This window comes from Rhagoletis zephyria, unplaced genomic scaffold (genome assembly GCF_001687245.7).
Source record: "Rhagoletis zephyria isolate East Lansing unplaced genomic scaffold, Rhagoletis_zephyria_1.1 Rzeph_scaffold_00452, whole genome shotgun sequence".
Taxonomy (NCBI): domain Eukaryota; kingdom Metazoa; phylum Arthropoda; class Insecta; order Diptera; family Tephritidae; genus Rhagoletis; species Rhagoletis zephyria.
The window spans coordinates 229,042-254,384 of NW_016157536.1; the positions used below are offsets into that span (position 1 = coordinate 229,042).

The 25,343-nt window shown below is 36.3% G+C and overlaps 1 protein-coding gene across 50 annotated transcripts in view; it reads right to left on the reverse strand.

Moving 5' to 3' along the window:
- Dscam1 (Down syndrome cell adhesion molecule 1) overlaps nt 1-19,154 on the reverse strand; it is a 169,015-nt gene extending 149,861 nt beyond the window's left edge. For all 50 annotated transcript variants that reach the window (XM_017611726.1, XM_017611728.1, XM_017611724.1 and 47 more), the window contains exons 1-2: nt 18,850-19,154; nt 957-1,246 (exon numbers count right to left, since the gene is read on the reverse strand). In XM_017611726.1, the coding sequence (XP_017467215.1) occupies nt 957-1,023 (67 nt within the window). In that variant the 5' untranslated portion in view covers nt 1,024-1,246; nt 18,850-19,154. The remainder of the gene's footprint in view (nt 1-956; nt 1,247-18,849) is intronic.
- Nucleotides 19,155-25,343: the final 6,189 nt, after the last annotated feature.

Sequence of the window (25,343 nt, forward strand, 5' to 3'; positions counted from 1 at the left end):
CCATAGTTGCCAACTTGGTGCTTTAAGCACCAGATTTAGTGCTTTTTGAAAACTAAAACGCCAAAAAAAATTATTTAGTGCCTAGTGCCTTTTTTAGGGCTTTTTTTCTGAACTAAAATTCAGCCGAGATAGGTAAAACCTGAAATATTTAAAGCTGTGGCAGCACTGAATTTACAAGAATCTACAAATTTAAATGCACTAAAATATAACCATGATTGATAAAAAGATGAAGTTACAAACCCATCTTTTTGAATTCTATTCGCGTAAGTTAAGTATTTCTCTTTTTCTTTTCTAATTATTTGTGCAAATTTTGATGTTTTTACCACCTGAATAAAAAACATCGCTTCTTGGTGCTGAATCCAAATCTGGCCGCACAATTGCTTAGCACTAGAATTTTGAGATATCCTAACCTCAAAGTGCCAAAAACACGGTTTTTGGCGATATTTGAGGTTATATAATGAAAACATCACATTTTTTGCTCATTTCTACTTATGGCATCATTTTCATTTGTTGCGATTCGATTTTTCTTTCTCGAGATATACCAGTTTTAATGCGCAGTACTTCGATATTACGTCGTACGTATGAGTCATCATAGCATGTGTAGAGGCTATTCAATCGTTATGAGCGAACAATTTTGTGTATTGATTTATGTATCTATGTATTCTTGTAAATATTCTTAATTTTTTGCTTTTGTTAAATACAAACTGTTATGAAAAAAGCATCTTTTTATTAAAAAAAATTTGGTGCTTTTAGTGTGATAAAACGCTTTTTTTACAAGTTTTTGGTGCTTTTTGAAAATTAAAAGTTGGCAACACTGCGCACAAGGAACCCGGAAAGCTTGCACTATGCAAACATTTGATATTTGCTTAAGCACATACACAGGAAATGGCGCCCATAAATAGGCTGATTCACATGCACACTTATTTATAAGAGTAAAGCAAAAAATTGATACTTACAGAAGGCAGCCATAGCTGCAAGTAGTGTTAGCCATTTTATGGCGTGTAAGCGCGGTAGCGGCAACATTTTACGGCTTTTCCTGCTGCTTTTGTTGCTGTGCGTCGTTGTTGTTTTTCTTATTTTGCTGGTTCGCCTAGTAGTGGTTTATAACGTATCCAAATGTTAATCCACAATATGTTTCAATATTGCGCACTGAATAGGACGGCGTGCGAAGCGTAATTTAACACTTGTTTGTCAAATTTTCGATTTTCACTTTCAACACTTGCACAATTTTTCTTTGCTTTTATAGCTGGTTGGAGGAAAAAATAAAATGAATATAAATTAGGCAATGCAAGGATGGAAAATTTTTGTTACACAGGAAATAATTATGTTAAAAACACTGCTATCAGAGCCAGATTTTGTGTGGAAAACACTTTTGAGATTCACTAAAACACATTGCACTTTTCAATTCAAATTTTTAAATTTTTAATGGCGTGTTGAAATTATGGAAACACATGCAGAGCCTGCAGGTATCTGTAAAAGGAATAAAAATGGTGCAAGATTAATGTAAAAATTTTTAGTTGGTATTAAACAATTTAATTTTTTCATATCTTAATATTGTATCAATTATTGGTCATCATAAAATGTTAAAAAATACCCACAAATGCCANAGGAAAAAATAAAATGAATATAAATTAGGCAATGCAAGGATGGAAAATTTGTGTTACACAGGAAATAATTATGTTAAAAACACTGCTATCAGAGCCAGATTTTGTGTGGAAAGCACTTTTGAGATTCACTAAAAACACATTGCACTTTTCAATTCAAATTTTTAAATTTTTAATGGCGTGTTGAAATTATGGAAACACATGCAGAGCCCGCAGGTATCTGTAAAAGGAATAAAAATGGTGCAAGATTAATGTAAAAATTTTTAGTTGGTATTAAACAATTTAATTTTTTCATGTCTTAATATTGTATCAATTATTGGTCATCATAAAATGTTAAAAAATACCCACAAATGCCTACATGTGAACTTTTTATAACATACACATTTTTAATAATTGAGAAAATTTCATTATTCAGGATTTCCTATACTTCCTTCATTTTATGCATACATATGTACAATTGTACGTACAAAATAAAGACATCTACGAAAATTAAAAAATAGGGGTGTTCGAAAAAAGTGTTTTTTTTCAAATCGCAAAAATTAGAAAAAAAACGTTTAATTTGATCAGCTACAACTCATAACTTATAAGTTTCAATATTATGTCAAATTTATCAAATTTAAAGTCAACACTTTTTCGAATTTTCGCGATTTAAAAAAAATTTAAACTTTTTCACACATTGGCAGAGATTCCAATTTTTTTTTTTTAATTTAGAAATTAGTGCGGTTGTTTTTATCTTGAACGTAGCTCCTATACAGAATTTAGACGTTGATATTTTTAAGGACCACACNTCAAATTTAAAGTCAACACTTTTTCGAATTTTCGCGATTTAAAAAAAATTGAAATTTTTTCACACATTGGCAGAGATTCCAAATTTTTTTTTAATTTAGAAATTAGTGCGGTTGTCTTTATCTTGAACGTAGCTCCTATACAGAATTTAGACGTTGATATTTTTAAGGACCACAATAATATGTGCCACAAATTTACAAATTTTGTAAATCATAATTATTACTGAGGTGACAACTCTAGTTGAAACATATCGAAATTAAATAATTCCCAATAATGATAAATGGTAATGGACAAGTCGAACTAGGGTTAAGATTTTTTTCAGAGATTACATTAAGATTTTTTTTTTGTCAGTTCTTGTAGTCTATTCTCAGCATTTTTCGCTTCACTGGGCTAAATAAGTTAGGAATTCCCACCGCACCCACTGCCACTCTGATAGTCGAGCGGCAATCAGGTCAAAATTAATAGGAAATGTTCCTTTCGGTTGTGTCAGAATATTTCCCAATTTCACTCATATGACATAAGCTATCGACCTTTTAAAGNAAATGTTCCTTTCGGTTGTGTCAGAATATTTCCCAATTTCACTCATATGAGTGCCATGTCCCGTTATTTAGCAGACAATTGCTTGGCGGATAGGTTGGCTGGGAGAGGTACCTTCGAGGTAGTTGTACAAAGCAAAGAGGGGATGGGAATACCTGACTGCGGGCTCTTAGCAAAGCCGAAACTATCGTTTCGGTGTGGGTTTCGTCATTTTACTGTTGTATTGGAACTCTCGCAGCTTTGTCAAATTTGATAATTGTTCAAAATTGTTTTGAGAATGATAAGGTTGGAATAATCTCAACTATTTGTCCGAAGCTATCGACCTTTTAAAAGGCTGAGTTCGCCTGGAAACTTTCGTTCTCGGCACATTGTGATTTACCGAAATCTTGTCAGTTCCGGTTCAAGACCTAATTCGAAATATAATTCGCTATAACCCGACTTTCCGACCGAGTCGGCGAAGAAATAATTCGACAACGAAATAGGAAATCAATTACCCTCTTTGAATTACGAATATGCGACTTATTATAAATACTAAAGCATATCGACATATCGTCCGCTTTCTTTGGCACCCCATAACACTCTTTTGGAAGAGTTGCGAAGACAGAGAAGGGCCATAATCCGCTGAGCACTTTTTGTGTGGATGCGAACCCGCATCTTCTGAGTAAACTTCAATAATAACTAGGCGCGTATAAGCTTAGCCGATTTCCAACTTAAAATAAATTCAACCACAGAGAAGAAAGTCTCCCAGCTGTAAAGATTGATTAAGAAATATTATAAACCATATTTTCAGCTCTGAAAATAAGCAACTACAAATGCTCTACTTGTACACATACTCCAGCCACTTGACATCAATGGAAACCAATTGTCATCATCTCTGCATGTGTGCAGTACTCGTAAAGAACGTCACACTGAGTTGTTCATTTGCTAATGAATTGGAAATAATGTCATTAAACACCACAAACAACCCCATCAAAGCATCTCTTAAGCGCTTGCCACTCCACCTCCAACTACGTCACAGAACTCTGAAGAGTGATTGAGCAATAAACGCACCCACTCTCACACCTTTTAAGCGCCCGAATGTCACTTGAACGTTATGAACAATTGTTTTTTGGACCAATGCAGTTTGAGTTAAACGATAGCAATTAGCAGAAGAGGGTTGGTTATAAACAAGTTCAAGTGAAATGAGGAAACTTGAAGAAATGTGCAATAAGTTGAACGAAGTGCTCTGGTGAAAGAGAAACGGAAGTGAAATGAAAGTAGAAAATTAAGACTAAATCAATACCANAGTGCTCTGGTGAAAGAGAAACGGAAGTGAAATGAAAGTAGAAAATTAAGCCTAATCAATACGAATATGGGAATTGTCAGTCAACCACTTAAATAATGAGCGGACGAAAGTAACCATTTTGTTAGAGCTCTAAGGATTTACATAATGTGCTATCAACTCCAGCTTTTACAAGCCTACTTGCCATCCGACCGTCCGAACTAGTGTATGTACTTGTACTTAGACGCTAAAGAACTCGATAGTAGAGTCCGAATTTCGAGCCACATTCCAATAGAAAAACATCTGATCAAATAGTCATCATCCCAAATCAACCGTGCTCATCTAGAGGATGACGTTGACGTACAGCGTATTTTTCTCGTCACTATGAATAAAGACTCATCCAGTATTTCGTTTATCTTCTTTAGGCCACACGTACAACGGGGCATTATGCTGAGGGCGTGGAAATTCGACCTAAATTTTCCGGTCCACCACATCCGCCATACACNTGCTCATCTAGAGGATGACGTTGACGTACAGCGTATTTTTCTCGTCACTAGGAATAAAGACTCATCCAGTATTCCGTTTATCTTCTTTAGGCCACACGTACAACGGGGCATTATGCTGAGGGCGTGGAAATTCGACCTCAATTTTCCGCTCCACCACATCCGCCATACACATTGTATTATCGTCATAAAAGCATACTTATGTAGTTCGATTTGTAAACNAGCTTACGACATACAACAATACGACACTTACGACACCGTTGTGAATCCCTTAATTGTATTATCGTCATAAAAGCATACTTATGTAGTTCGATTTGTAACATCAAAGTACTAGTACAGTGCCTTCAAATTCTAAGCTATCAACTTGGAATGTCCCTAAAACGCATGCAAAACCAAGCGTTTCCTGAAGCTACTTACAAACTCTCAGTACATTAACGTATTGGATGGTACCCATGCTAATAATGCTCGAAGAAATGCCAACAAATGCTTGCTGTTGTATGTGGCAGAGTACAAATAAGTAGCTTGTCAGTTATTCAGTCAATGTCGGCAAAAAAATCAATACTTGGCTAACACTTCATGTAATATCCGCATTAAACCCAAAACTCGCTCAGTTCACTTGTCAACATTGTCGTGTGGGGCGGAGTGGAACAGCCTGAAGCTCTTAGAACAAATGTTGATACGCCGCACACACAATACACAAGTAGCCAAAGAAACGCTATCATCAGTTTGAAGTGAACGAATAAACGCAGACCTACTGAGGCTTTTTTGAGCTAAGTAAAGGAGAGTCCATGCCTATGTAAGCGCCATGTGATCTGCACTATGCCCAGCGGTGCCANTTAGGGTTTTAGTGTTAGCTCCACATGCCGGATACTCATTGTACTATGGTTGATCCGTTAAAAGGATCCTTTGACTCGGCAACAACGCACACGAACATAATGAAAGGACCAAGAGGGATGAAAAACTGGCATAACTTAACAAAAGAGAGAAGCGATTGGCGAAGTTATTTGGTCTTGGCTCAAACCGACAAACAGCTGCAGTACCAAGTAACTACTTGATACTAACGGATTGACTTTAGCTTCCCCGGTTGAATATTGCTTCGTCTAGCAGTTAATACTTTGTAGTCGTAAACTGCTCACTGACGCTGAAGTTGGTCATTCCCTGGCCGTATGACTTTGATTACTTCATCCGCGGTTGGTTCGCTATAATCGAAAAGATAAAACTAGGCTATACATGCGCTACATTTAAGTTTTAAGGAGATGAAAGGAGAAAATCCGTGAAAGAAAATTGGATGCCTCGGATCAATTTTTTGCAAGGATGGCCCTAAAGAAGGCTGCAATTTGGAATATTTAAGGCAGGTCTAAAGGGACTTGGGACATTTTCGGACCCTGAGCGATTAAGGACAAACATTTTTATAGTATATTTTCCAATCTAATCATAAAAGCTATTTGTTCTAATTAAAAAAATTCACCGATCCAAACACATAAAAACTATTTGTTCTGATTAAAAAATCTCACCGACCCAAACACGGTTAGATTGCTCGATTTCAGTCTGCATATTGTAGCAGGTTAAACCCCTATCTGTCCAGACTAAACCTCGACGTACCCAAATTTAAATTAAATCAAAAATTTACGAAAAGAAGCCCGTAGAAAAACTTCGGCGAAGAAAGACGCGTAAACATAGATTCATACCTAACCAAGGACTGTGCCGCCAGGGGGTTCCGCGTACGTGGAACTACGGGCTTGACAACCCCGGGGTACCCAATCAAAGGATACTAGTCCTGAGTCGGTGGAGGCTCAACTGGTAGAAGTCTATGGCTTTCGAAAGTCTTACCAAGACTTAAGACTTAAAACCTGGTACCGGTAGTGTGTCCACCACACACTGTCAATTGAAACTGAAGTGCTTGCATTCAGGGCGCTGATCAAGGCATGAATTAATCCGTTGTGCTAAAAAGAGCACCGTGAGGTTGAGTTCAATTACAAGTACTCACGATAAGCCTCACACACGGTAAACTTTTGAGCTCGCGTCTGTATTCGTGTCTACTGATGATATGTATTTCATGAAAAATCACCAGATGTGCAGAAAGAACGGCATTTACTAGTAAATTAGCAATATTCCGCGCAGGCGCAAGGGTGTGTTTTGAGAGCAGAACATATCAATTTTTTATTTTCTTTTTTGCTGACCTATTCTACCCATTCAATGTTTGAAGCTTTCGTAATTTTATTGGGGTTGAAAACCGGTTTCGCGCCCGAACTATGGCTGCATAATCAGTTCGACATATTAAAGTAATCCGTTATTGTATTACCATTTCCACTATGTTGACACTGGCGTGGCACGCAGCTGACGCGTGTCGCTTAATTTAACTGCCAGGGGAATGAAGTTAGAAGCAAACAATAAAAAAAATTAAAAATAATTACAATGCACACAAATGCTGAAATTGAAATTGTGCGTTAGGAAATTGAAATTAATTCTTGTTACAACAAAAACGGAAATTCATTATTAAAAAAAATGGCATCAAACTTTATTAGCATGAAGCAGCAAAGACTAGAAAGTAGTTAAGTAAGCGCTTTTAAAATAGGAATCCCCCAAACAACAATAACAAAAGCGCTTAATTAAATAGCAGCTAAACTTAACAACTACAACAAAAAGTGGCATTAGGAAAAAAGTCAAAGCGCAGTGGCACTCAAAAGCGCATTTAAAGCGTGGAATTAAAAAAATATATATATATATTAATAAAACAATCTAAATAATAAACAATAAATGAGTGATGGCACAAAAACTGGCAGAAAATTGCATGGAATGTTCGTGCGGCCCGCCAGTTAGTAGTCAGTCAGTCGGTGGCTCTTGTGCCAAGACTTAAGTACAAAGCGCGCAGCCAGTGGCATTTAATGCCACTTCATACATGCATATATTCTGCACTGAAAGCAAAAAAAAAACACCAACTGTGACAACAACAATAGCAGCAAACATGCAATCGGCTTTGACAAGCACTCAGCTGTAATACAAAACATACTCACATATATAATACATACAAATGTATATAGAATTAAAAAAACAGCGGACTAGTCAACGGACGTTGGCAAAAGCAAAAATACAAAACAACAATCCAGACAATGCGTTATTTTTCGTGACTTCCGCCTCAGTGCTGCCACAGGGCGGAGACGAATATGCAATGAGTGCAAGTGTTAGTGTGAGAATGTGCTGCATTTACATACATACATATGTAGTATGTGTGGGTGGTTTGTTGATGGCGTATGCACAATGTGACCAACTATTTCATAGCTCAAAGAAGTACAGGTTTGGTTAATTTCGATCCCTGAGATCTCAGTGTTAGTTCAGAAGTGCTAGCCAAAATCCTACCAATTACACAACTTCTTCAGAGCCCTTTGCAGTTGCGCGGGTATGATGCCATCGGTGCTCGGCAACTTTGATGGTTTGAACGAATTTATCGCCCAGGCCATGTGATGATCGTCCAGATCGGATAAGTACACGACCTGACTGTACTTCGAGGTACGAAGTACAAGAGCTAAAAAGAAGTACTGTACTTCCGAAAGAAGAACGGTTGGTCACATTACGTATGCAGCAAGCTTGAAGGGACGATGTACATAGTCGCACAAACATACATATGTACATATGTACTAACAAATAAGGAATTGGAATTCTGTTGCCTGAATTAAAGTATGACGCGCTAGTTTGATGACTAACTGACTGTGCGTGACATTTTATTGACAAAGCATGTATGAAGTATTGTGAAAATACGTGCATATTTTTGTGTGACTGCTTGTTGCATCAAAGGAAACAAATTAAAATAGACACATTGACTGCAAGTTTAATGGAAATAAAATTCGGGCTATATTTGAATTTCATGTGGACGTGCATAAATTCAAGTAATAAAAAAAAGCTTTTCAAAATGAAAATGAAATATTTTATTGGCTATTAAGTTTGAAATGAACAAGCATAAATTATATGCTGCTAGAATTGTGGGCAACACTTCAATAAACAATATCTCCTAGTTGCTATTTTACTTCAGCAATAAAATGTAAGAAAATATTGTGATTTATTTTCGGAAACTTATTTTGAATGTTGAAAAAGGCTTGCCAAGTGTTTCACCGAGCTTCTGTTCCAATGTGCTATGACATCAATTTTTAGCGTGCGCCTTGTTGTTGTCACACACAGTGAGCGACCTACAGTTTTACTGCGCTTTGGAATGGGAAATGGTTTTTAGGAGAGGGTTTTTCATGAAAGAAACATGTTCGGAGTTGTTTGCTATTGCCTGCCATGAGGCTGTTATTAAAAAAGATTGGTTGTTCCTCATACCGAATCTGTGGCCTACCACTAATTACTTAACAACGGCAACTGCGGCAACTTCAGGTATAAACGAAAGCCATTTGGGGCTAAATCTGCTCATTGAGATCATATCCTTTACGTTTTTTCCCAAATTTCACAAAATAATTCTGGTAAAAAGTTATTCTGTTTCAACCAGAATTGACTGTCCGACGTTACTCTCAAAATACAGTTGCTACATTGACAGTAATGACAAAAAAACAGGACACTACCAAACAAGCATTTAGGTTAGAGAACGATTCGAATTCGGATGTGTTTATCTAGAGTAGAAGGTTGGAAGACGATTAGAGGAACTGTCCAAAATTATAGATTCCCTAAAAAATGGTAGTTAGTTCTCGATATCGAGAAAAAGGTTAGATATCTAATGATCGTAATAATCTAACGTTGTATTCAAACTGGTTTAGACTAATACTCGTAGTAAGTGACGGTCTTCGTAGTTTTTGGGTAAGCTTTTTATCGACCGCTGTGGTGTAGTGGTAAGCAGTGCGCGCTTCCACTCCGCAGCCCCTGGGTTCAAGCCCTGGTCAAAGCAACATCCCAAAAAAATATAGAAAAAAATATTTTTTCTTAACAGCGGTCGGGCCTTCGATAGGCAAGGACAAACCTCCGAGTGTATTTCTGTCATGAAAAACAGCTTCTCATAAAATTACAATTGCCGTTCGGAGTCGGCGTTAAACTGTAGGTCCCTCCCCTTTGTGTGATAACATCAAGGCGCACGCCACAAATCGGAGGAGAAGCTCGGCCAAACACTAACAGAAAGAATAAGGCAAGGATGTTATAGATGCAAATTTGATGGAATTCAGTGTAAGCGCCTTTCTAATTTGACGTGAATAAAGTCTCGACTAAAGTCTAGTAGTAGTTTACCTTAGCCTCTTTCCTCTCTCGCTCACGAAAAACCAGTATCAGAGGGTCTGAAAAGACACACTAGTCTTATATATAGTAGTAGTAGACACAAAATCTCATATATTTTTTAAGCTCAACGAGAACGACGACTGGAAGAACCGACGGTCGATAATGCCATCAAAATTGTCGAAAGTTCTGATACGGAAGGCAATGGCATAGCTGTCGCGGTACAGCCCGGGAAGTAATTGCCGCTAAAGTGCATACGTTCAACATCTCATCCATGGATGATGTCTAGCCATCGATAGTTCTAGTTAGGTTCTAAATAAACATGAGTGATCGGTGATGTTAAAGTATGATGTATCCACGTTCTTGTTTCGAGAAGATTTGTTTGTTCTAAAGATCATTGACTTCAAGTGCCCCCTCTAGTGCTTGCTCATCAGATCTCAGTTCCTACCACCCTAACGTACCACCCTAATTTCAGTAAATTAAAGTTCTCAAAAAATCATTAAAGTTTTTGAGCGATGTTTTTTTTATCGCCGAATGTAGGTGCCACCGCAAAGCCGACCAAAATATGTTTTTTTTCTTTAATTAAATACCTAGGTGTGTTCGACGAACTTTTTTTTTTGTTTTCTCGTAAGGCGGTACGGTCTAATGTATATGTACATACTTCCGACGATTTCGTGATTGATTAGATTATAAAATATATGTATGTATATATATATTTCCCTAAAATTTTCACATAACTTTTGATCCTACTCGTGCAAACTAATTCTCATTACTTTACATTCACAATACAAAAATAATAAAACAAATAAATGAAAATATGCTTTACGCTACCCCTTTATTTGCATATAAATTATGGTGAAAATTTGATTTTAATAAACTCAAAAAAGCAGCCATAGAGTGAGTGATGTGTGCAAAGGCAAATTTTAAGCATTCGCAAGGGGAGAAACACCAAAACCGCAATCAAATGCAAAAACGAGAATTTTCGCCTTGCCAGCAGGCTATTTACGTTTTTCGACTTCCTTTCGTTGTATGTATGTATGCCCATAAATTTTATAATTTAGGGCGCATTGTGTTTGAACATTTTGAAGGGATACTATGCAAATTCGAGCCAATTGTATACAACACCAACCGTGCGACAATGAAAAGAAACACTGCTGCCAGACATAACTTAATTCGCGTAAAAACACATATTCGGGCAAGAATATATGTATAAATAGATATGTACATGTATTTATATGTAAAGTAGGCAAACAATAGCAACAAACAAAGGCCACTTGAATTAAATTTAAAAATGACAAACCAACTTTAAAAGCTTTCTATTCGCCATATATGTATGTATGTATGTCCGTACAGCAGAGGCGACAATATAAAAAGTATGGACAGAGTTTAGAGGAACCAGAGGCGGAGTGATGGCGGCATGAATAGTGGCGAACTGACGGCGACTGAAATTGATGGTCATATGTCATCTGCAGCGGACGCTGCTGCTAAGTAATGACGACGACGGGTGAATGAGTGAAACAAATTTGTGGCTGGGCAACAAAGGGACCACATCGTATATAGAATATATAGACATCTGTGCTATTGTCGAGCTTCATGGGACAAGAGAGAGATTCCATGTACATACTTACGAATATGTATGCATTTGCCGGTCGGGCGTTGCACAAAAGCCGTTATTTAATGTGCATGCCCATATGCAAGCATTACTGTCTGGTAAACTCGCGCTACTTGCGGCTTTTTACGGAGGCAGTTGTTTTGGGATTTAATTAAGTTTCAAGTGCACTCGAAATGCGCTGGCTGGCGCGTCGCTTAAATGATCTGTAGCCAGGCTGGGGAGACGACATGGCTGAACTCGTCGGAGTCAATCAATGGGATTTTCTTTACTTGGACTTGGCTGCATTGAACTTAACTATACGGCCGCTATTCATTTAAAATTTCGTTACGAATACAAAGGTATGTACATATGTGGTCAGCTTATTGCTCATAAAATTTTCGTAGCTAAGCGGCACGTTTTATTAGATAATTTCAGATTAGAAAGCCAATTCCCCTCCCCCGCCCCTCCACGATTGTATTTAGTTCCGGCGGAAAATATTGGCCTTAAAAATTGCTTTCACTTGCAATTAAGTAATTCATTTAAGTACAATCACCTAATTTGCTTTATTATGCCCCTATGACCATTCATCAGCATAGCAGAGGGATAGCGCCTTTGTGTCATGCAATTGCATTGATAAGTTGAAAACCAATTATGGCTGACGCACTCACGCACGTCATATTTGTTGCGTCGTTGAACTGACATTTGAACTTAGGTGGCGATAAAAGTTCGAGTATGTACATTAGGGTGGTCCAAAATAAGTAAAGTCGGGATTTTAATACTTTAACCCCCTTGGATTGTTCTATATCGCAAAAATATACCCATTTTTTTATTTTGAAATCAAAAAATATTTAGAGGTCGCTCAAAGCGTTCAAAGTTTTCTATGCATTTTATATGGGAAAAAACAACATTCGTAGAAAAGGTATAGAATTCTTGAAAATCAATATTTTCCTATCGGGAAACTCTGGTTCTCTTCAGGAGACTTCCAATAATAATACCAAATTGTTTATTTAACCTTTTTTTAATACTTAAGATTTTTTATTAATCACCCATTGCATTTTCCGGGGGTTTTGGCGCACCTATAAAATATAGTTACTATGAAAAAATGGTTAAATAAATAATTCGGTGGGGTTATGGGGAATCTCCTCAAGGAGAGCAGAGTTTTCCGATCGAAAAATATTGATTTTCAAGAATTCTATACCATTTCTACAAAAAGTGTATTTCCCATATAAAATATATGGAAAAATTTTAGCGGTTTGAGCGACCTCTAAATATTTTTTGATTTAAAAAAAAAAATGGGGGAATATTTTTTCGGTGTAGAACAATCCTAGAGGGGGGTTAAAGCATTAAAATCCCGACTTTACCTATTTTTGAACCACCCTAATGTGCATGCATACATATGTAAATCTCAAAGTTTTCGCTTAGTTCAAACATAATCTATGTAACTTCAAATATAATCTAACTTCACATTAATTACGCTAATTTGGACAAATTGTTTTGGTACTAAAATATTTGTGGCTTGATTTTTATGATGGCGACGATTGTTTGGGCGCAGTATTTACAACCTTATTGATACATGTATGTATGTAAAAAAAATACTGAGTGAAGTGGTGCGCCTAGGAGTATGCAGCTTGCATTTATATTTCATTGTGATTTTTCATGCTAATTCTCAATCCTCTTATGAAATAATTTATTGAAATCTCAGGTAGACGACAGTTCAAATTAGAGTTGTCATGGGACTTTAAATTTACCCCAATCCCATCCATCACGAAATGAAATTTTCAAGTCCCGAACCCGCCCATCCCGACGTTTTTCAGAATTAGACCGCGGGTCCAGTGGGTCCCGAAGTCTATTACTAAGAAAAATTTACATGTCTTTCAAATTAATTTTAAATAATAAAAACAAAAAGGAAGATCTGGCATCTTCCGATTATTTTGTTTTACTCTGCTGTTTTTAACTGAGATTTTTCTGAATTTAGGGAGGTGCGTGGACCTTTATTCTATACACGGGGGCTTTTAATTTAGTCTAGCACTTCCGTCGAATGTATTAAGTCGGTGGTGTGCATTTAGTATAGAAAGCTTGAAATGGCTTTGCCCGCAGTGAGAGTTCGAAGATCCTCTCCGCCTAAATTTATGAGTTTTTTTGAAGCTTCTTGTTATGGACAGATTAGCCGCTTAGCTTGTCTTTGCTCTATACATTCACTCCAGTGCCTATAGAATTTTTTGTCTAGCCACTTATTTATGACCTCCTTGTAAGTACTTTGGTGAGCTCACAAAGGGTTCCACGCCATATAATACTGTAGTAGCTCCGTGTTTGATAGGTGGTCCCTCATCCCCCGGCACTGCTGAAGCAGTTTTGAGTATAAATAGTAGGACTCATTCACCCAATTATTTCCACAACTTATAAGGAAAAAAATTCAAAGATTCAGCTACATGCATTTCATGTTCGGATTTGTGAACACCTGCGTATAAATTGCAACTCAGTAAGGTATGCACTTAGTATCAGTACTTAACATTAAAAACAACATAAACTATCACAGAACTACCCGCGCGGCGACTGTAACAATAGCAAGAATCATGGCTACAAAACAACAAGGAAAGATGCCCTGCATGCTGACTAAATAAAAATAACCTGAAAACAAATAAAGTGCATACATAAAAATAAGAATCAACATAAGAACTCTAGGACACATGCATATGTACATATACAGAGAAAGAAAAATGCCGAAAATGTGAAAGAAAAATGCCAATAAAAATTAGATGAACTAAGCCAAGAAGCAGCGCAACTAAATACATATGTATATGTGTATGTTAGGTATAACTATTTAGATTGAAACAATAGCTGTAAATACGTTAATGTGTCTGTATTCGTAGTGTAGCAACAACGGGACCTTCTATAAAACATTGACAACAGAAAGAATGATGCACAGCAACATAAATACAAGTACTATCCACCAAATGGCAACGGCATCATCAACGACACTTGCCTTAGTTCTGTGAATTTGCCACCAGCAGCCTGATGGCTGATGGCCTGCCTGCCTGCCTGCTCGTCTGCCCGAATGGTAGCACATCTGCTTGCCAGCGCGACTAACATGCTGAGGGTTAATATCCTGTGTCGTGCAAGGATAATACGAATAACTACTACAATAACAGCGTCTCAGTAAATTTTTATGTACATACACAGCTGCATGCATACTCGTGAATTTTTCTACCTAAATACAGCACCTAGTGCAGACAAACTAAGATGCTGCTAGCGAAAAATAATAATACTCATCACTTCTGGAAAAGGTACCTACACTTAAAAAAATGTGTGTGCTTGGAGGTAAATACACATTTATGAGTGCATGACAGGACTGAAAGGAGCTGGCGAGTGATGACAAGTCCACTGTGAGAAATTAAATTTGATTGAATTTCGATTTTATAAATTTAAGGAGCAAAATTAGTGTATGATCAATAAAAATAACCGTGAATAAGCACTAGATGACCTTGTAACTAAGATGAAAATGAGACTGGAAGCAAGTAAACACTAGAAATTTTCATTGATATTAAGTGCTACCTTCAACTACTAAAGATAAAGGCAAATGCACGCACAAAGTTTATTTAGACTGTCCTTAAATAGTGTGTTTATGCTAGAAATCTCTTTTGGAAGCAGATACAGCGTCAATTTGCATATTAAAGAACTATAGAGACCTACGCAATCCTTTCACAAAAGGCCCCAAGACTGAAAAAGGAGCTAGTGACAGCTGGTATCTGGAGAAAACTTCTGGAGAAAAGCTTGAGTTTTTCTTAGGCCCCGGATGTTATGAAGACTTGTTTTCAGACGGAAGTTTTTGCAATACTTAAGCTGATCGGTGCATCTGTAGCTCTCGTAACGGGACTAGCGCCAATTAACGGCAGGTGGTTTTTACAGAAAGCGTTAAACGAACCTGAAACAATTAGATAATGTGTTTGGAACAGTGCGGCTGCGAAATTCTTTATAAAGTTGAAAAGACAGGAGCTGCCATCGCTGTTTGATTGATCAATCCATGGAACTAACATATATAGACAGATGTTAAGTTAAGGAATGCACTATGACCATGAGATCTATTGTGCGCTCTTGCTCCTTACAGCACTTCGGTCAGTCCCAGCTTCTTTAGGGCATCATATAGATTGTTTGGTGATATCGAGTGCATGTGATGTTATATGCGTTTAGTGACTCGATCTCCCCATTAGTTTATTTGATTAGCGCTGCCCAGTGCTTTGTTTTCAAGGCAATTCTCTATTTATTCTTTCTTCTCTCCTAGGCTCTTCCCAGATATGTATATAGGACTACTATTGCATAGAAGGACTCGGGGCCTATTGGTGTTGTAGCTGCAAGCCTGTTTGCCCCTTCATTCCCCTCTATGTCTTTGTGGCCCGGGACCCAGAGAAACAAGACGCTTTTGTTTGCTACTAAGGCATTAAGTCTATTACGCACTCAATAACCAGTGCACACTTGTTTTAGTTCCAGCTTGCTTTATTTCCTAATTCTATTTTGAAGTTCCTTTCGAAGCTAATGATTCTGCTGATATCGACTCTTGGGAAATGGATTATGAGTATCTATTCCTGAAGAGATTCCATGCTACGAGTTGATAATACTTTCTCACTACCCCGCCTTTCTTTGGTGAAGTTTATTAGGTATCGTTTAGGGAATTAACGTACTTATGGCGTTACCTTTCTGTCCAGCGCCTAAGGCAGTAAAAAACCTAAGCAGATCCTATGTAAGATCTCATTTTATTTCAAATGAATTTAATATTTTTTTTTTTGCATTTTTTGTGCAAAAAACGGGATAATCGTATGAAAGCAATTTGATTAATTATTTTTTAGAATCTCAGTTAGTCTAGACTTAATTTACTTATCTTTACGTAGTACTTTTGCCAACCTGTTATATGAAAAACTCTGTTGGCAGTTAGTTCAAACTTAACTTACCGTAAGAAATTTAAGAACCTATAGATTTTAGATTCTTAAGTTTCGCTTTTGGCTTAAGTTGGCGTGTCAAGTAAGCATTGATGATTTCCTACGATAAGTTCAGTTAAGTTAAGTTTAGACTAACGGAGCTTTAACCCAGAAATAAATTTGCTGCATGTTTTTAAAAAAACTGAATGATTTTAGATTCTTAAGTTTCGCTTTTGGCTTAAGTTGGCGTGTCAAGTAAGCATTGATGATTTCCTACGATAAGTTCAGTTAAGTTAAGTTTAGACTAACGGAGCTTTAACCCAGAAATAAATTTGATCCATGTTTTTAATAAAACTGAATGTAGAAGTAAATATAATAATAATGCCTCAAAAACGCATAATAGAGTCACTACAATAAAAAAATAAGACGGAGAACATAACAAAAGATTTTCGAACTTTAAAATTAAAAAAAAAATAAAATCTTTTTCGAACATATAAATTTTCTTTAAAATAATATTTCCACCATGCGTATACCAAATAATGGCCACTGTATTTTTGCGCAGAAAACCTTTTTCGCGTAGGTGGCCTTTGGTCGCGCTTCAAAAATAAATTTTCATTAGTCCTACTCCGGCTACGCTGCAGGCATTATTTTTTGCGCAGAACTCCTTTAAAAACAGTTTACAGTTTTTTTAACTCTCTCTATTTTATAATGACGTCTACTAAGCTTAGCGACATTTATTATGCAATTCCTAATAATTTTTAAACACTTTCAGAGGGGGAAAGACCATGTACATATTTTATATGGGACACCCCTTCATTTCGTTCTACGTATAAAATAAAGACATCCACGCAAATCTTATAATTTTAAATATTAAAAATTGAAAAAAAAAACAATCGCGAAAATTCTACAACATTTTTACTTGACATATGATTAAAACATTTTTTTAAACTCTGGTAGCAAATAACTAATTTATTAATTTTGAAATTTTCGAGAAATACACATAAAACAACTGTTGAAAAATAAAGTTAATTTAATTTAAAAACGCACAAAAGTTATCGAAAATGTTTTAAAATTAAAAACATTCTTTTCTGCGCAGACATTATTTCCAAACTCTAATTTATTTACCCTGTACCGCAACAATAACATAGATTTGGCAACATCTGAAATTCAAAGGACCAAAGTAGACGCACTAGGCTGCACAGCAAAAATGAGGCAAATCACAAATTGCAACACTTGGCACTGTGAGAAACAGGGATGGCAGGTATATGCCACTCATTTGAACATACAGATTTTGACAGTTGCAATTTGACAGTTTTCCACTGATACATATGGATTTGTAGCGATGTGCGGGGCATGCGCATTTAATTACTTTATACAAACGAAAAAAACTATGGTTTGCAGTGAATGCAAATATTTGCAAAGCAAAAGATATTTTTCAAATGCAAATTTATAAATGAAAAATGAATGCAGAGTAAAAAAATTTTCGCACAAATTGTAGGATATTCCCCTAATTTTAATATGGAGGCGTTTTTGAAGCGCAGGATTGGATTTTAAGCTGTTTTTAAACCCACAAAAGTTACCGCACCCATAAAAATTCAATGACAAACGAGCATTTTTCTCTACAAACACTCTGCTCGAAAGCACACAAGTACACACCCTTTTGTGTGTACGCATGTTTGTACGCGTGTGTTTTGGCTAAAAGCATGTCAAAGGGGTGGGAGGGATGGAGTACCTTCAGGAACACAAGGGTGCTCTGCTGTGGAAACTCACTGACTGCTGGCAGCCGCATGGAAAATTGGCGAGAAAAAAAGTGGAGCGAAAAATCGATAGCTGTGACGGAACTCCATTACTGCTGCATGCAAAAGTGATTGGATAATTTGCATTTTCACTTCAAACTTACACTAATCAAAAGCAAACTTAAATGGCTAGGATTAGATTTGGGAAGTAGATGGAAACTTGGCAAAAATGGCGATGCATCGAGTGACTGCTAGACTAGCTGCCCACACCCGCAGAAAAGGCTAAAATATGCTGGCATGCATATTTTAACTAAATACTTTCTACACTTAAACCCACCTTTTTGTGTATACAGCATTTACAAGATTCTTCATTGAAAATTAGCCAACTATCGGCCAGTCAAATAATCGGCCATTACAGCGGGCGCTGTGTGCAGTCGCAAAGAGGCCACTAATCCACGGGGGTGGCTCTTTACACACCACACACACACGCTATATGCCCCAGCACTCGCCACTCGGCGCTGCTGCATTAGGAACTTTACCAAATTTTCTAATTCACTTTGTGCTAAAAGCACGCAAATCTTCTCTTAGAACTTCTGCACATTCACTTCACTAAATTCACCATATTTTCGCTTATATCAATGCACTCGCATATTTTCCACACAAAAATCAGCGAATTGAATTAATTAACTATTTTGCTTGAATTAAATTTATGCGTACATAAAAACACTAACCAATTCTTACTTAGATAAGTGCGTGTATGTATGTATGTGTGTCGCGCACACGCACACAATTCACCAAACGAACGAACGCGTAGCACCGGAACCGGTTTCGCTTGATTGCTATATTTGTATTCGTCGCTTCGGTGTCGTTGTTCTCTTATTTTTTGTTGTTTTTATTGTAGTAGATACACCGTCTGGGGGTTGTTGGTGTGGTTGTGTGATTGATTCACACACACGCACACAATCTGACAAACACTCACAGATTCCCTAAACGTATGTTAAACGTGAACGACGCGCGGCCCTCTACTTCCGACAAAATCCAAACTCCAACTGAACCGAGCAACTTGTGCGATGCTAGCTGGACCCTGCTGTTGCTTGTAATGAAAGCGTAGTATTTTTGTTGCTTTTGTGCCAACACGCCAACACTTATTGGGGAAATTCGTTGCAGCATGCAACCGATTTGAGTTGATTTCATGCATTTTTGATTGTTCGTAGGCGATAGGTATGGCAAATTGCAAAGTCGAATTGTTTTAAAAATAACCTCGAATTGCCATACGTTATTGGTGTTCTAAGCGTTTCGCGCCGTAATTAAAAATATGCACGACAAAATGAGAACCTCCTCCTATTTTAAAGTCGGTTGATTCAATTTCCTCAAAATTTTTTTCCTACATTTTTTATACACCAAACATTTTCTTCCGTTTTGATATTTTTTCCTGCTTTTTGTAAAATATTTTTTCTGAAAAGTTGTCTTCCTATAAAAATTATTTTTTTTAAAATAGCCATATTTTCTAAAAAAAGTGTATTCTTAATTTTCTTCTAAAAATGTTTTGTTTCGCAATTGTTTTTCTTTAACTATCTTTTTTATAAAAAAATTTTCTGATTTGTGGTAAATTTTTCTATTTTTGTTAAAAATATTTATGTCTAAAATTGTATGGTAAAAACAGCTAAATAAAAATGTAGTATAAGAAGAACAAAACTTTCTTTCGATTCGGGAACCAGGGCATTCTCCACAAAAATGAACCTCCGTTATCCAATGTATATTCTCTTTGTTATGAATTCGAAATCCAGTTCATTATCGAATTGAAATTTTAATGAGAAAGAGTGATTGCCTTATATTTCCCTTCGAGAATGAGCTGAATTTCACTTTCTCTCTTGTTACTATGGTTTTCATTTTTTTCGAACCCATTTCGGGTGTGTTTCCAGCATACTATGAACGTTGGAAAACAAGATTTTTTATGAGTTCGTTCTCAGTTAGATATACAATTAGGGTCTTCACACCGAGCTTGGTACTCGGTAAGTCGGAGTTCGATAATTTTTCTCCATGTATTTTGTTTGTGTAAATTTTTTTTTCTATCGGTTTACCGGTTACAGAATAATCGTGGTGGAAGTTTGATAATTTTTCTGGTAGTTGGTAAATTGCAATCAGCTGTTAGGCTTATATTCAATACGACCCGTCTGAGACTTAACTTCCAGCACTGGCTACAACTTTACTTTTGAAATTCAATAGTTAGTTCTTCTGACAAGCTATATATAAGGTATTTGAACTTTCGACATCTAGTTCATTAGTGTTGCGGTTACACAATTTGTATATGTCATATCGTTGCCTTAATATAGAAAGGCCCTATCTCACATCGTCGCTGAAATGCACAAAGCCGTAATTCGATCAAATGCATCAAATTCAATTAAAACGTAAATTTTCGATTTTTAGTTAGTTACGACTTTTTGTAAATCAGCGACGATGTCAGATAGGGCCTTTCTATATTAAGGCAACGATATGTTAGCTTTCTTGAATAATTTTTTTATTTTTTATTAATTAGTCAACATCAATGCGCTCTTGTAATTTTCTAACAAATTGTAGTTTTCAATGTCATTAAACACAAAACTTTAGAGAATTCTTATGTTCTAACATGTTCCAGGCAAGTATTACCTATTTCCAATATTTTACATATATATTTTTTTATTTTGTCTCCTAACGCGATAAGTGACAAGAACCAGCTTTATGACTTATAAGGCTATGCTCCCCTTAACCAATGGAAAAAATTGTGCAATTTTACACTACATTTTTTCCTGAAAAAAACGATCCCTTAAAAAACTGCAACGGCTACCACAAAAATGTCTCATCATTCTTCACCCCCAAACAACAAGCTTGTTGCTTACGAAACAAGTCGCAAAGAGAGGGGAAATAGGTTCGATACAACACGAGTTTGCACAAAGCAGTCTCTTTGTTTTGGGAAATTATTTGCCGGCTTTTGAAGTGTTTGTTATTATTGCGTTAATTTTTGCCGTTTTTGTTTTGATTACTCCATATTTGTATGTTGCCAGAAGAGAATATAATAAATCAAAAACATAAATATAGGTAGCTACATAAATGACTCATGCGTGCACGTGTAACCAGCTAGCGGTAGTGGAGTTGCACGTCTGCCCATTTAGCTGTGCGTTGATTTTTGTGTGCGTGCGAATATGATCTAGGTTTGTAGGGGTGGTAAATTGCGCGTTTTATGGCATATTAAATGCACTTAATGAGTCAGGACGCAGTTTTTTTGTATTGCATTTACTTTACTTCACTTGGCGTTTGAAACCGTGTTTGAGGTCTTAAGCGAAGGAGTTGGATGCCTTTTACATATAGGCAAACCAAAGACTGTTATAGCGAACTGGAAAAAATGTTTTTTGTTAAAACCGGGACATATATACAGTGCCGGCTACTTGAATAGCGCACCCTTTTTGACTCTCAGTATTGACAGTTTTCCTTTCGTGGATTTAATATCCATTAGTTAAAAAAAAAAATTAGCATATTCTGTAACAAAAACCACGTAAATGCGACTTTAAAACTTAATACAAAAATAAAAATAACTAACCTTATTTTTTTTTTAATTTCAATCTTTTTAAAAAAATTTCTAGAAATTAAGGTGCAAGTTTCTTAACACTAGGAAGACGAAAATTTGAACTTACCTTAACGTAAACAAAGTCGGATTATTAATTCTTGAAACGTTAGCCATGCTAATGCAATAATTCTGGTAATATGTTGTATCAAAAATGTGATTGCGCTATTTGGACCACTTTGGTCTTTCTAGGGTTAAAACTCGCGTTGATTTTGGATTTTTTAAATATGGAACGCGTTAAGGCCCCGCCAGATAGAAAATCTTTTCTGCGTCACAGAGATGCTTTTGACGAACAAAACGCACAGAACATGGCGGGACGGCACAATAAAAACGTTGCCGCAAACAAAACATTTGATTGGTGAAAAATTAGCCTGTTTTAATTCCTTCCATGCATCTTTGTTGTTGTTTTGCCGCATATGCGTACATCAAAAAATGAGAGCTTTTTCAGTTACGGCAATGCGTCAAAAGCTTCCCTGTGATGCAGAAAAGAATTTCTATCTTCCATAAAAGTATATAGTAAATATGTATGTTCGCCTATTTATATATCGATGAAAATGCACAGCACGGACTCCAAACTGGACCGCGCTAAGTTACCAATTTTCTTCCGTTCGTCTTTTAAGCGTTACTTATGTATCAATAGGCATCCGTTTATATTCAAGACTATCTTAATCCTTAATGGCGGCTAGACGGCAACTTATACTAGTAGATATATGCGACTAATGCGAGTACTAAGCCACATAATAGAGTTAAAAGGGTAAGCGGGAAGTTTAACCTTAGGACGCAAATATTCTTAGGTCGCTGTCAGCCAATTTTAGTACTAATCCAATGCTTTTTGTTGGAAAGCACGTTGCCGTTAGACGACTTCAATGACAGCGATGTACGAATCTTAAGCTGGGTTGGGTGGCACATCTTATAATTCAATAGTTGAAGATTTCTGCGAGCGTGGAATATGAAAACTTCTTGGGTCGTGCAGCAGTTATTTATACCTATATGCACCTATCATTTAGAAGGTCGACCATATCCTATATTCCCCTATAAAACGGAGCTGACAAAAGNTGCAGCAGTTATTTATACCTATATGCACCTATCATTTAGAAGGTCGACCACATCCTATATTCTCCGATAAAACGGAGCTGACAAAAGATGTAAATTTTCACAAAAAGGCATTGAAAACTTCAGACAGAGATACAGACACGCAGGCTATAGGGTGATTCAATAAGACCGCAGATGTTCGCAATAGGGGCATTGTTTCATTTTTCATTCAAACCGTCATTGTAATCTTATTCAGACCATAAAAAGTTTGTTCTCATGTCACAATAACGTCCGTTCGCCGTAACAGCGTTACCGGCATCATTTTCCATGAACTTCGGTCCGGTGACTAAGCCAGCCCAAAACCACGCCAAACAGTTACTGGTTGTGAGTACATAGTTTTTCTCGCAGTGGGTGCAGTTTTGTTTGTTAACGCTTGATCGCTCATAGTGTTTTTTTTTTTTTTTATTGGCTTCACCGTTCTACGCGTTGTTCAACTGAGTATCACTCCATGATGATTAAGTTTGCCGAAGTCTGTAGTACAAATTTTCTGAAAAAAAAATTACAAAAAAAACATTAATATTTCACAAATATTTGCAGTCAAAGATCTACATCACTCTATATCTAAATATTGGCCGCAGAAAAGCTAAGACTTAAAAATAATAAAAATATGGACTCGAGACTGAAATAATTTAAAGACTACAGGAACAAGGGACGAGCGTTGTAAAGCAATGTAGGGAATGCATTGTTTATTGCGTGAAAGCTACTATGAGCCAAGCACAATATATCGATGGCTGAGTGGCAGTTCGAAAACGCAATATCTCAGAAAATTTTTCAACAGCTCCCCAATTTAAGAATTTGGTTGAAGAACGCCCCCTTTTAGAACTTGATTGCAAATCGCTCTATTTCAGAATTGGGTTCACAAACTTCCTATCTCAGCTGCCAATTCAAATACATTTTCAATGTATTTTCGTTTGAAATAGGGCGTTCTTTAACCAAATTCTGAAATAGCGCGATGTTTTTTTTATTCATTTGAAAATTCGCAATCATCGTTTCACTCGCTCATAGCTTATTAAGAAATGCATGCCCGGTTGGACCAATCAATTTTAAATTTATCAGCCTATGAAAGTTTAAAATTACACAATTTTGTTCGAAAAATTTGTCATTTAAAATTTTTAGTCTGATAAATTTTTAAAATTCGTTGGTGAATTTTCAAATAAACTTCAGTATAAAAGAGTGTTCGTAATAGAGGAATTGCCGGTAGGACCCAGGGCATGAATCGTTATTCGGTATACGAGACGAGCAGTACGTTGCTCGTTCACGACTGTTACGATTCGACCGCAGGATAGCAGGTCTGCAAACATCAAAAGTATTTTCCGATAGCGGCCACCCTTGCCATTTGGTGGGCAATAGCAAATCTCCGAGTGTATTTCTGCCATGAAAAAGTTCTTCATAAAAACCGCCTAACACTCGTAAGAGGCGGTAAATTGTGCGCTCCGCCATTTGTGTGACAACATACCGACACACACCACAAATTGAAGGAGAAGGTTCAGCCAAATGTGAGCCGTATAAAACATTTTATACCCCTGATTCAAGTTTGTTGCTTAAGTCTTTTGTTTTCATTGAGAGAAAAGCCTTTAGCAACAAACTAATGGCATTTTCGTTCCTACTGAAAAATATAGCCTTCTTATTGCACTCTTCACGCAAACGCTATGGAAAGGGCTATGACAAGGCCATATTTCTTGAAGAAAACGCCATATCCGTAGTGACAAAAAAAAGAATACAAATTCCTTAACGTTAAACACATTCAGTACTATTTAGTATTGCATTTTTTATTTAACTTGTTAATATTTATGAATATTTTTTGTGAGTATGTATATTTTATGTATACATATAAGTACTACATTAAAATATGTATTAAATATAATTTATATGGCATTTATGTAAATGAAAATATGTATTTTGTAGATTTATAGATATTTTATGAATTGTCATACATATTTAGACACCTTGAGATACATATAGTTATATAGAAGTAATTGCTGCAATAGGTGTGTATATGTTCATCATATGTCTGGTGAGTGTGAAAGTAATATTTTGAGGGGGAAAACAATCTGTCAAAAGAAAAGTAATGTAAAAAAAACAATTGAGGTAATTTTACACTATTTGAATTAAGAAAAAGCGGATGAGGTATGTATGGATTTAGCATGATAACAAAATTTTGTATCACGGTATAGATATAAGTAGTCTGCGTAAAAAAAATGTCTTTTAACCTTTTGTAATGCAATATTTGTATGTATGTATATTATTTGGTAACATAATCTTTACATTTTTTGGGGTATCAAAATTTGTATAAATTGCTGTATTTAGGTAGTAAATTTTTGTAAATTTTCTTCAAATTCGATTGCTAAAAATTGCGTATGCACGTTTGTTATTTTGTTTATTGCTACACACTACATTACAAATAGACGAGAAATTGCTTAAATGCCTTTAAGTGGGTTTGAGTATTAAATTCTGATTTCTTGTTGTTGTTACACTTTCGTTTTTTCTTCAACTGGTTTTAAGTTAAGTTGTAAATTTGTTTGCATTTTTATACTT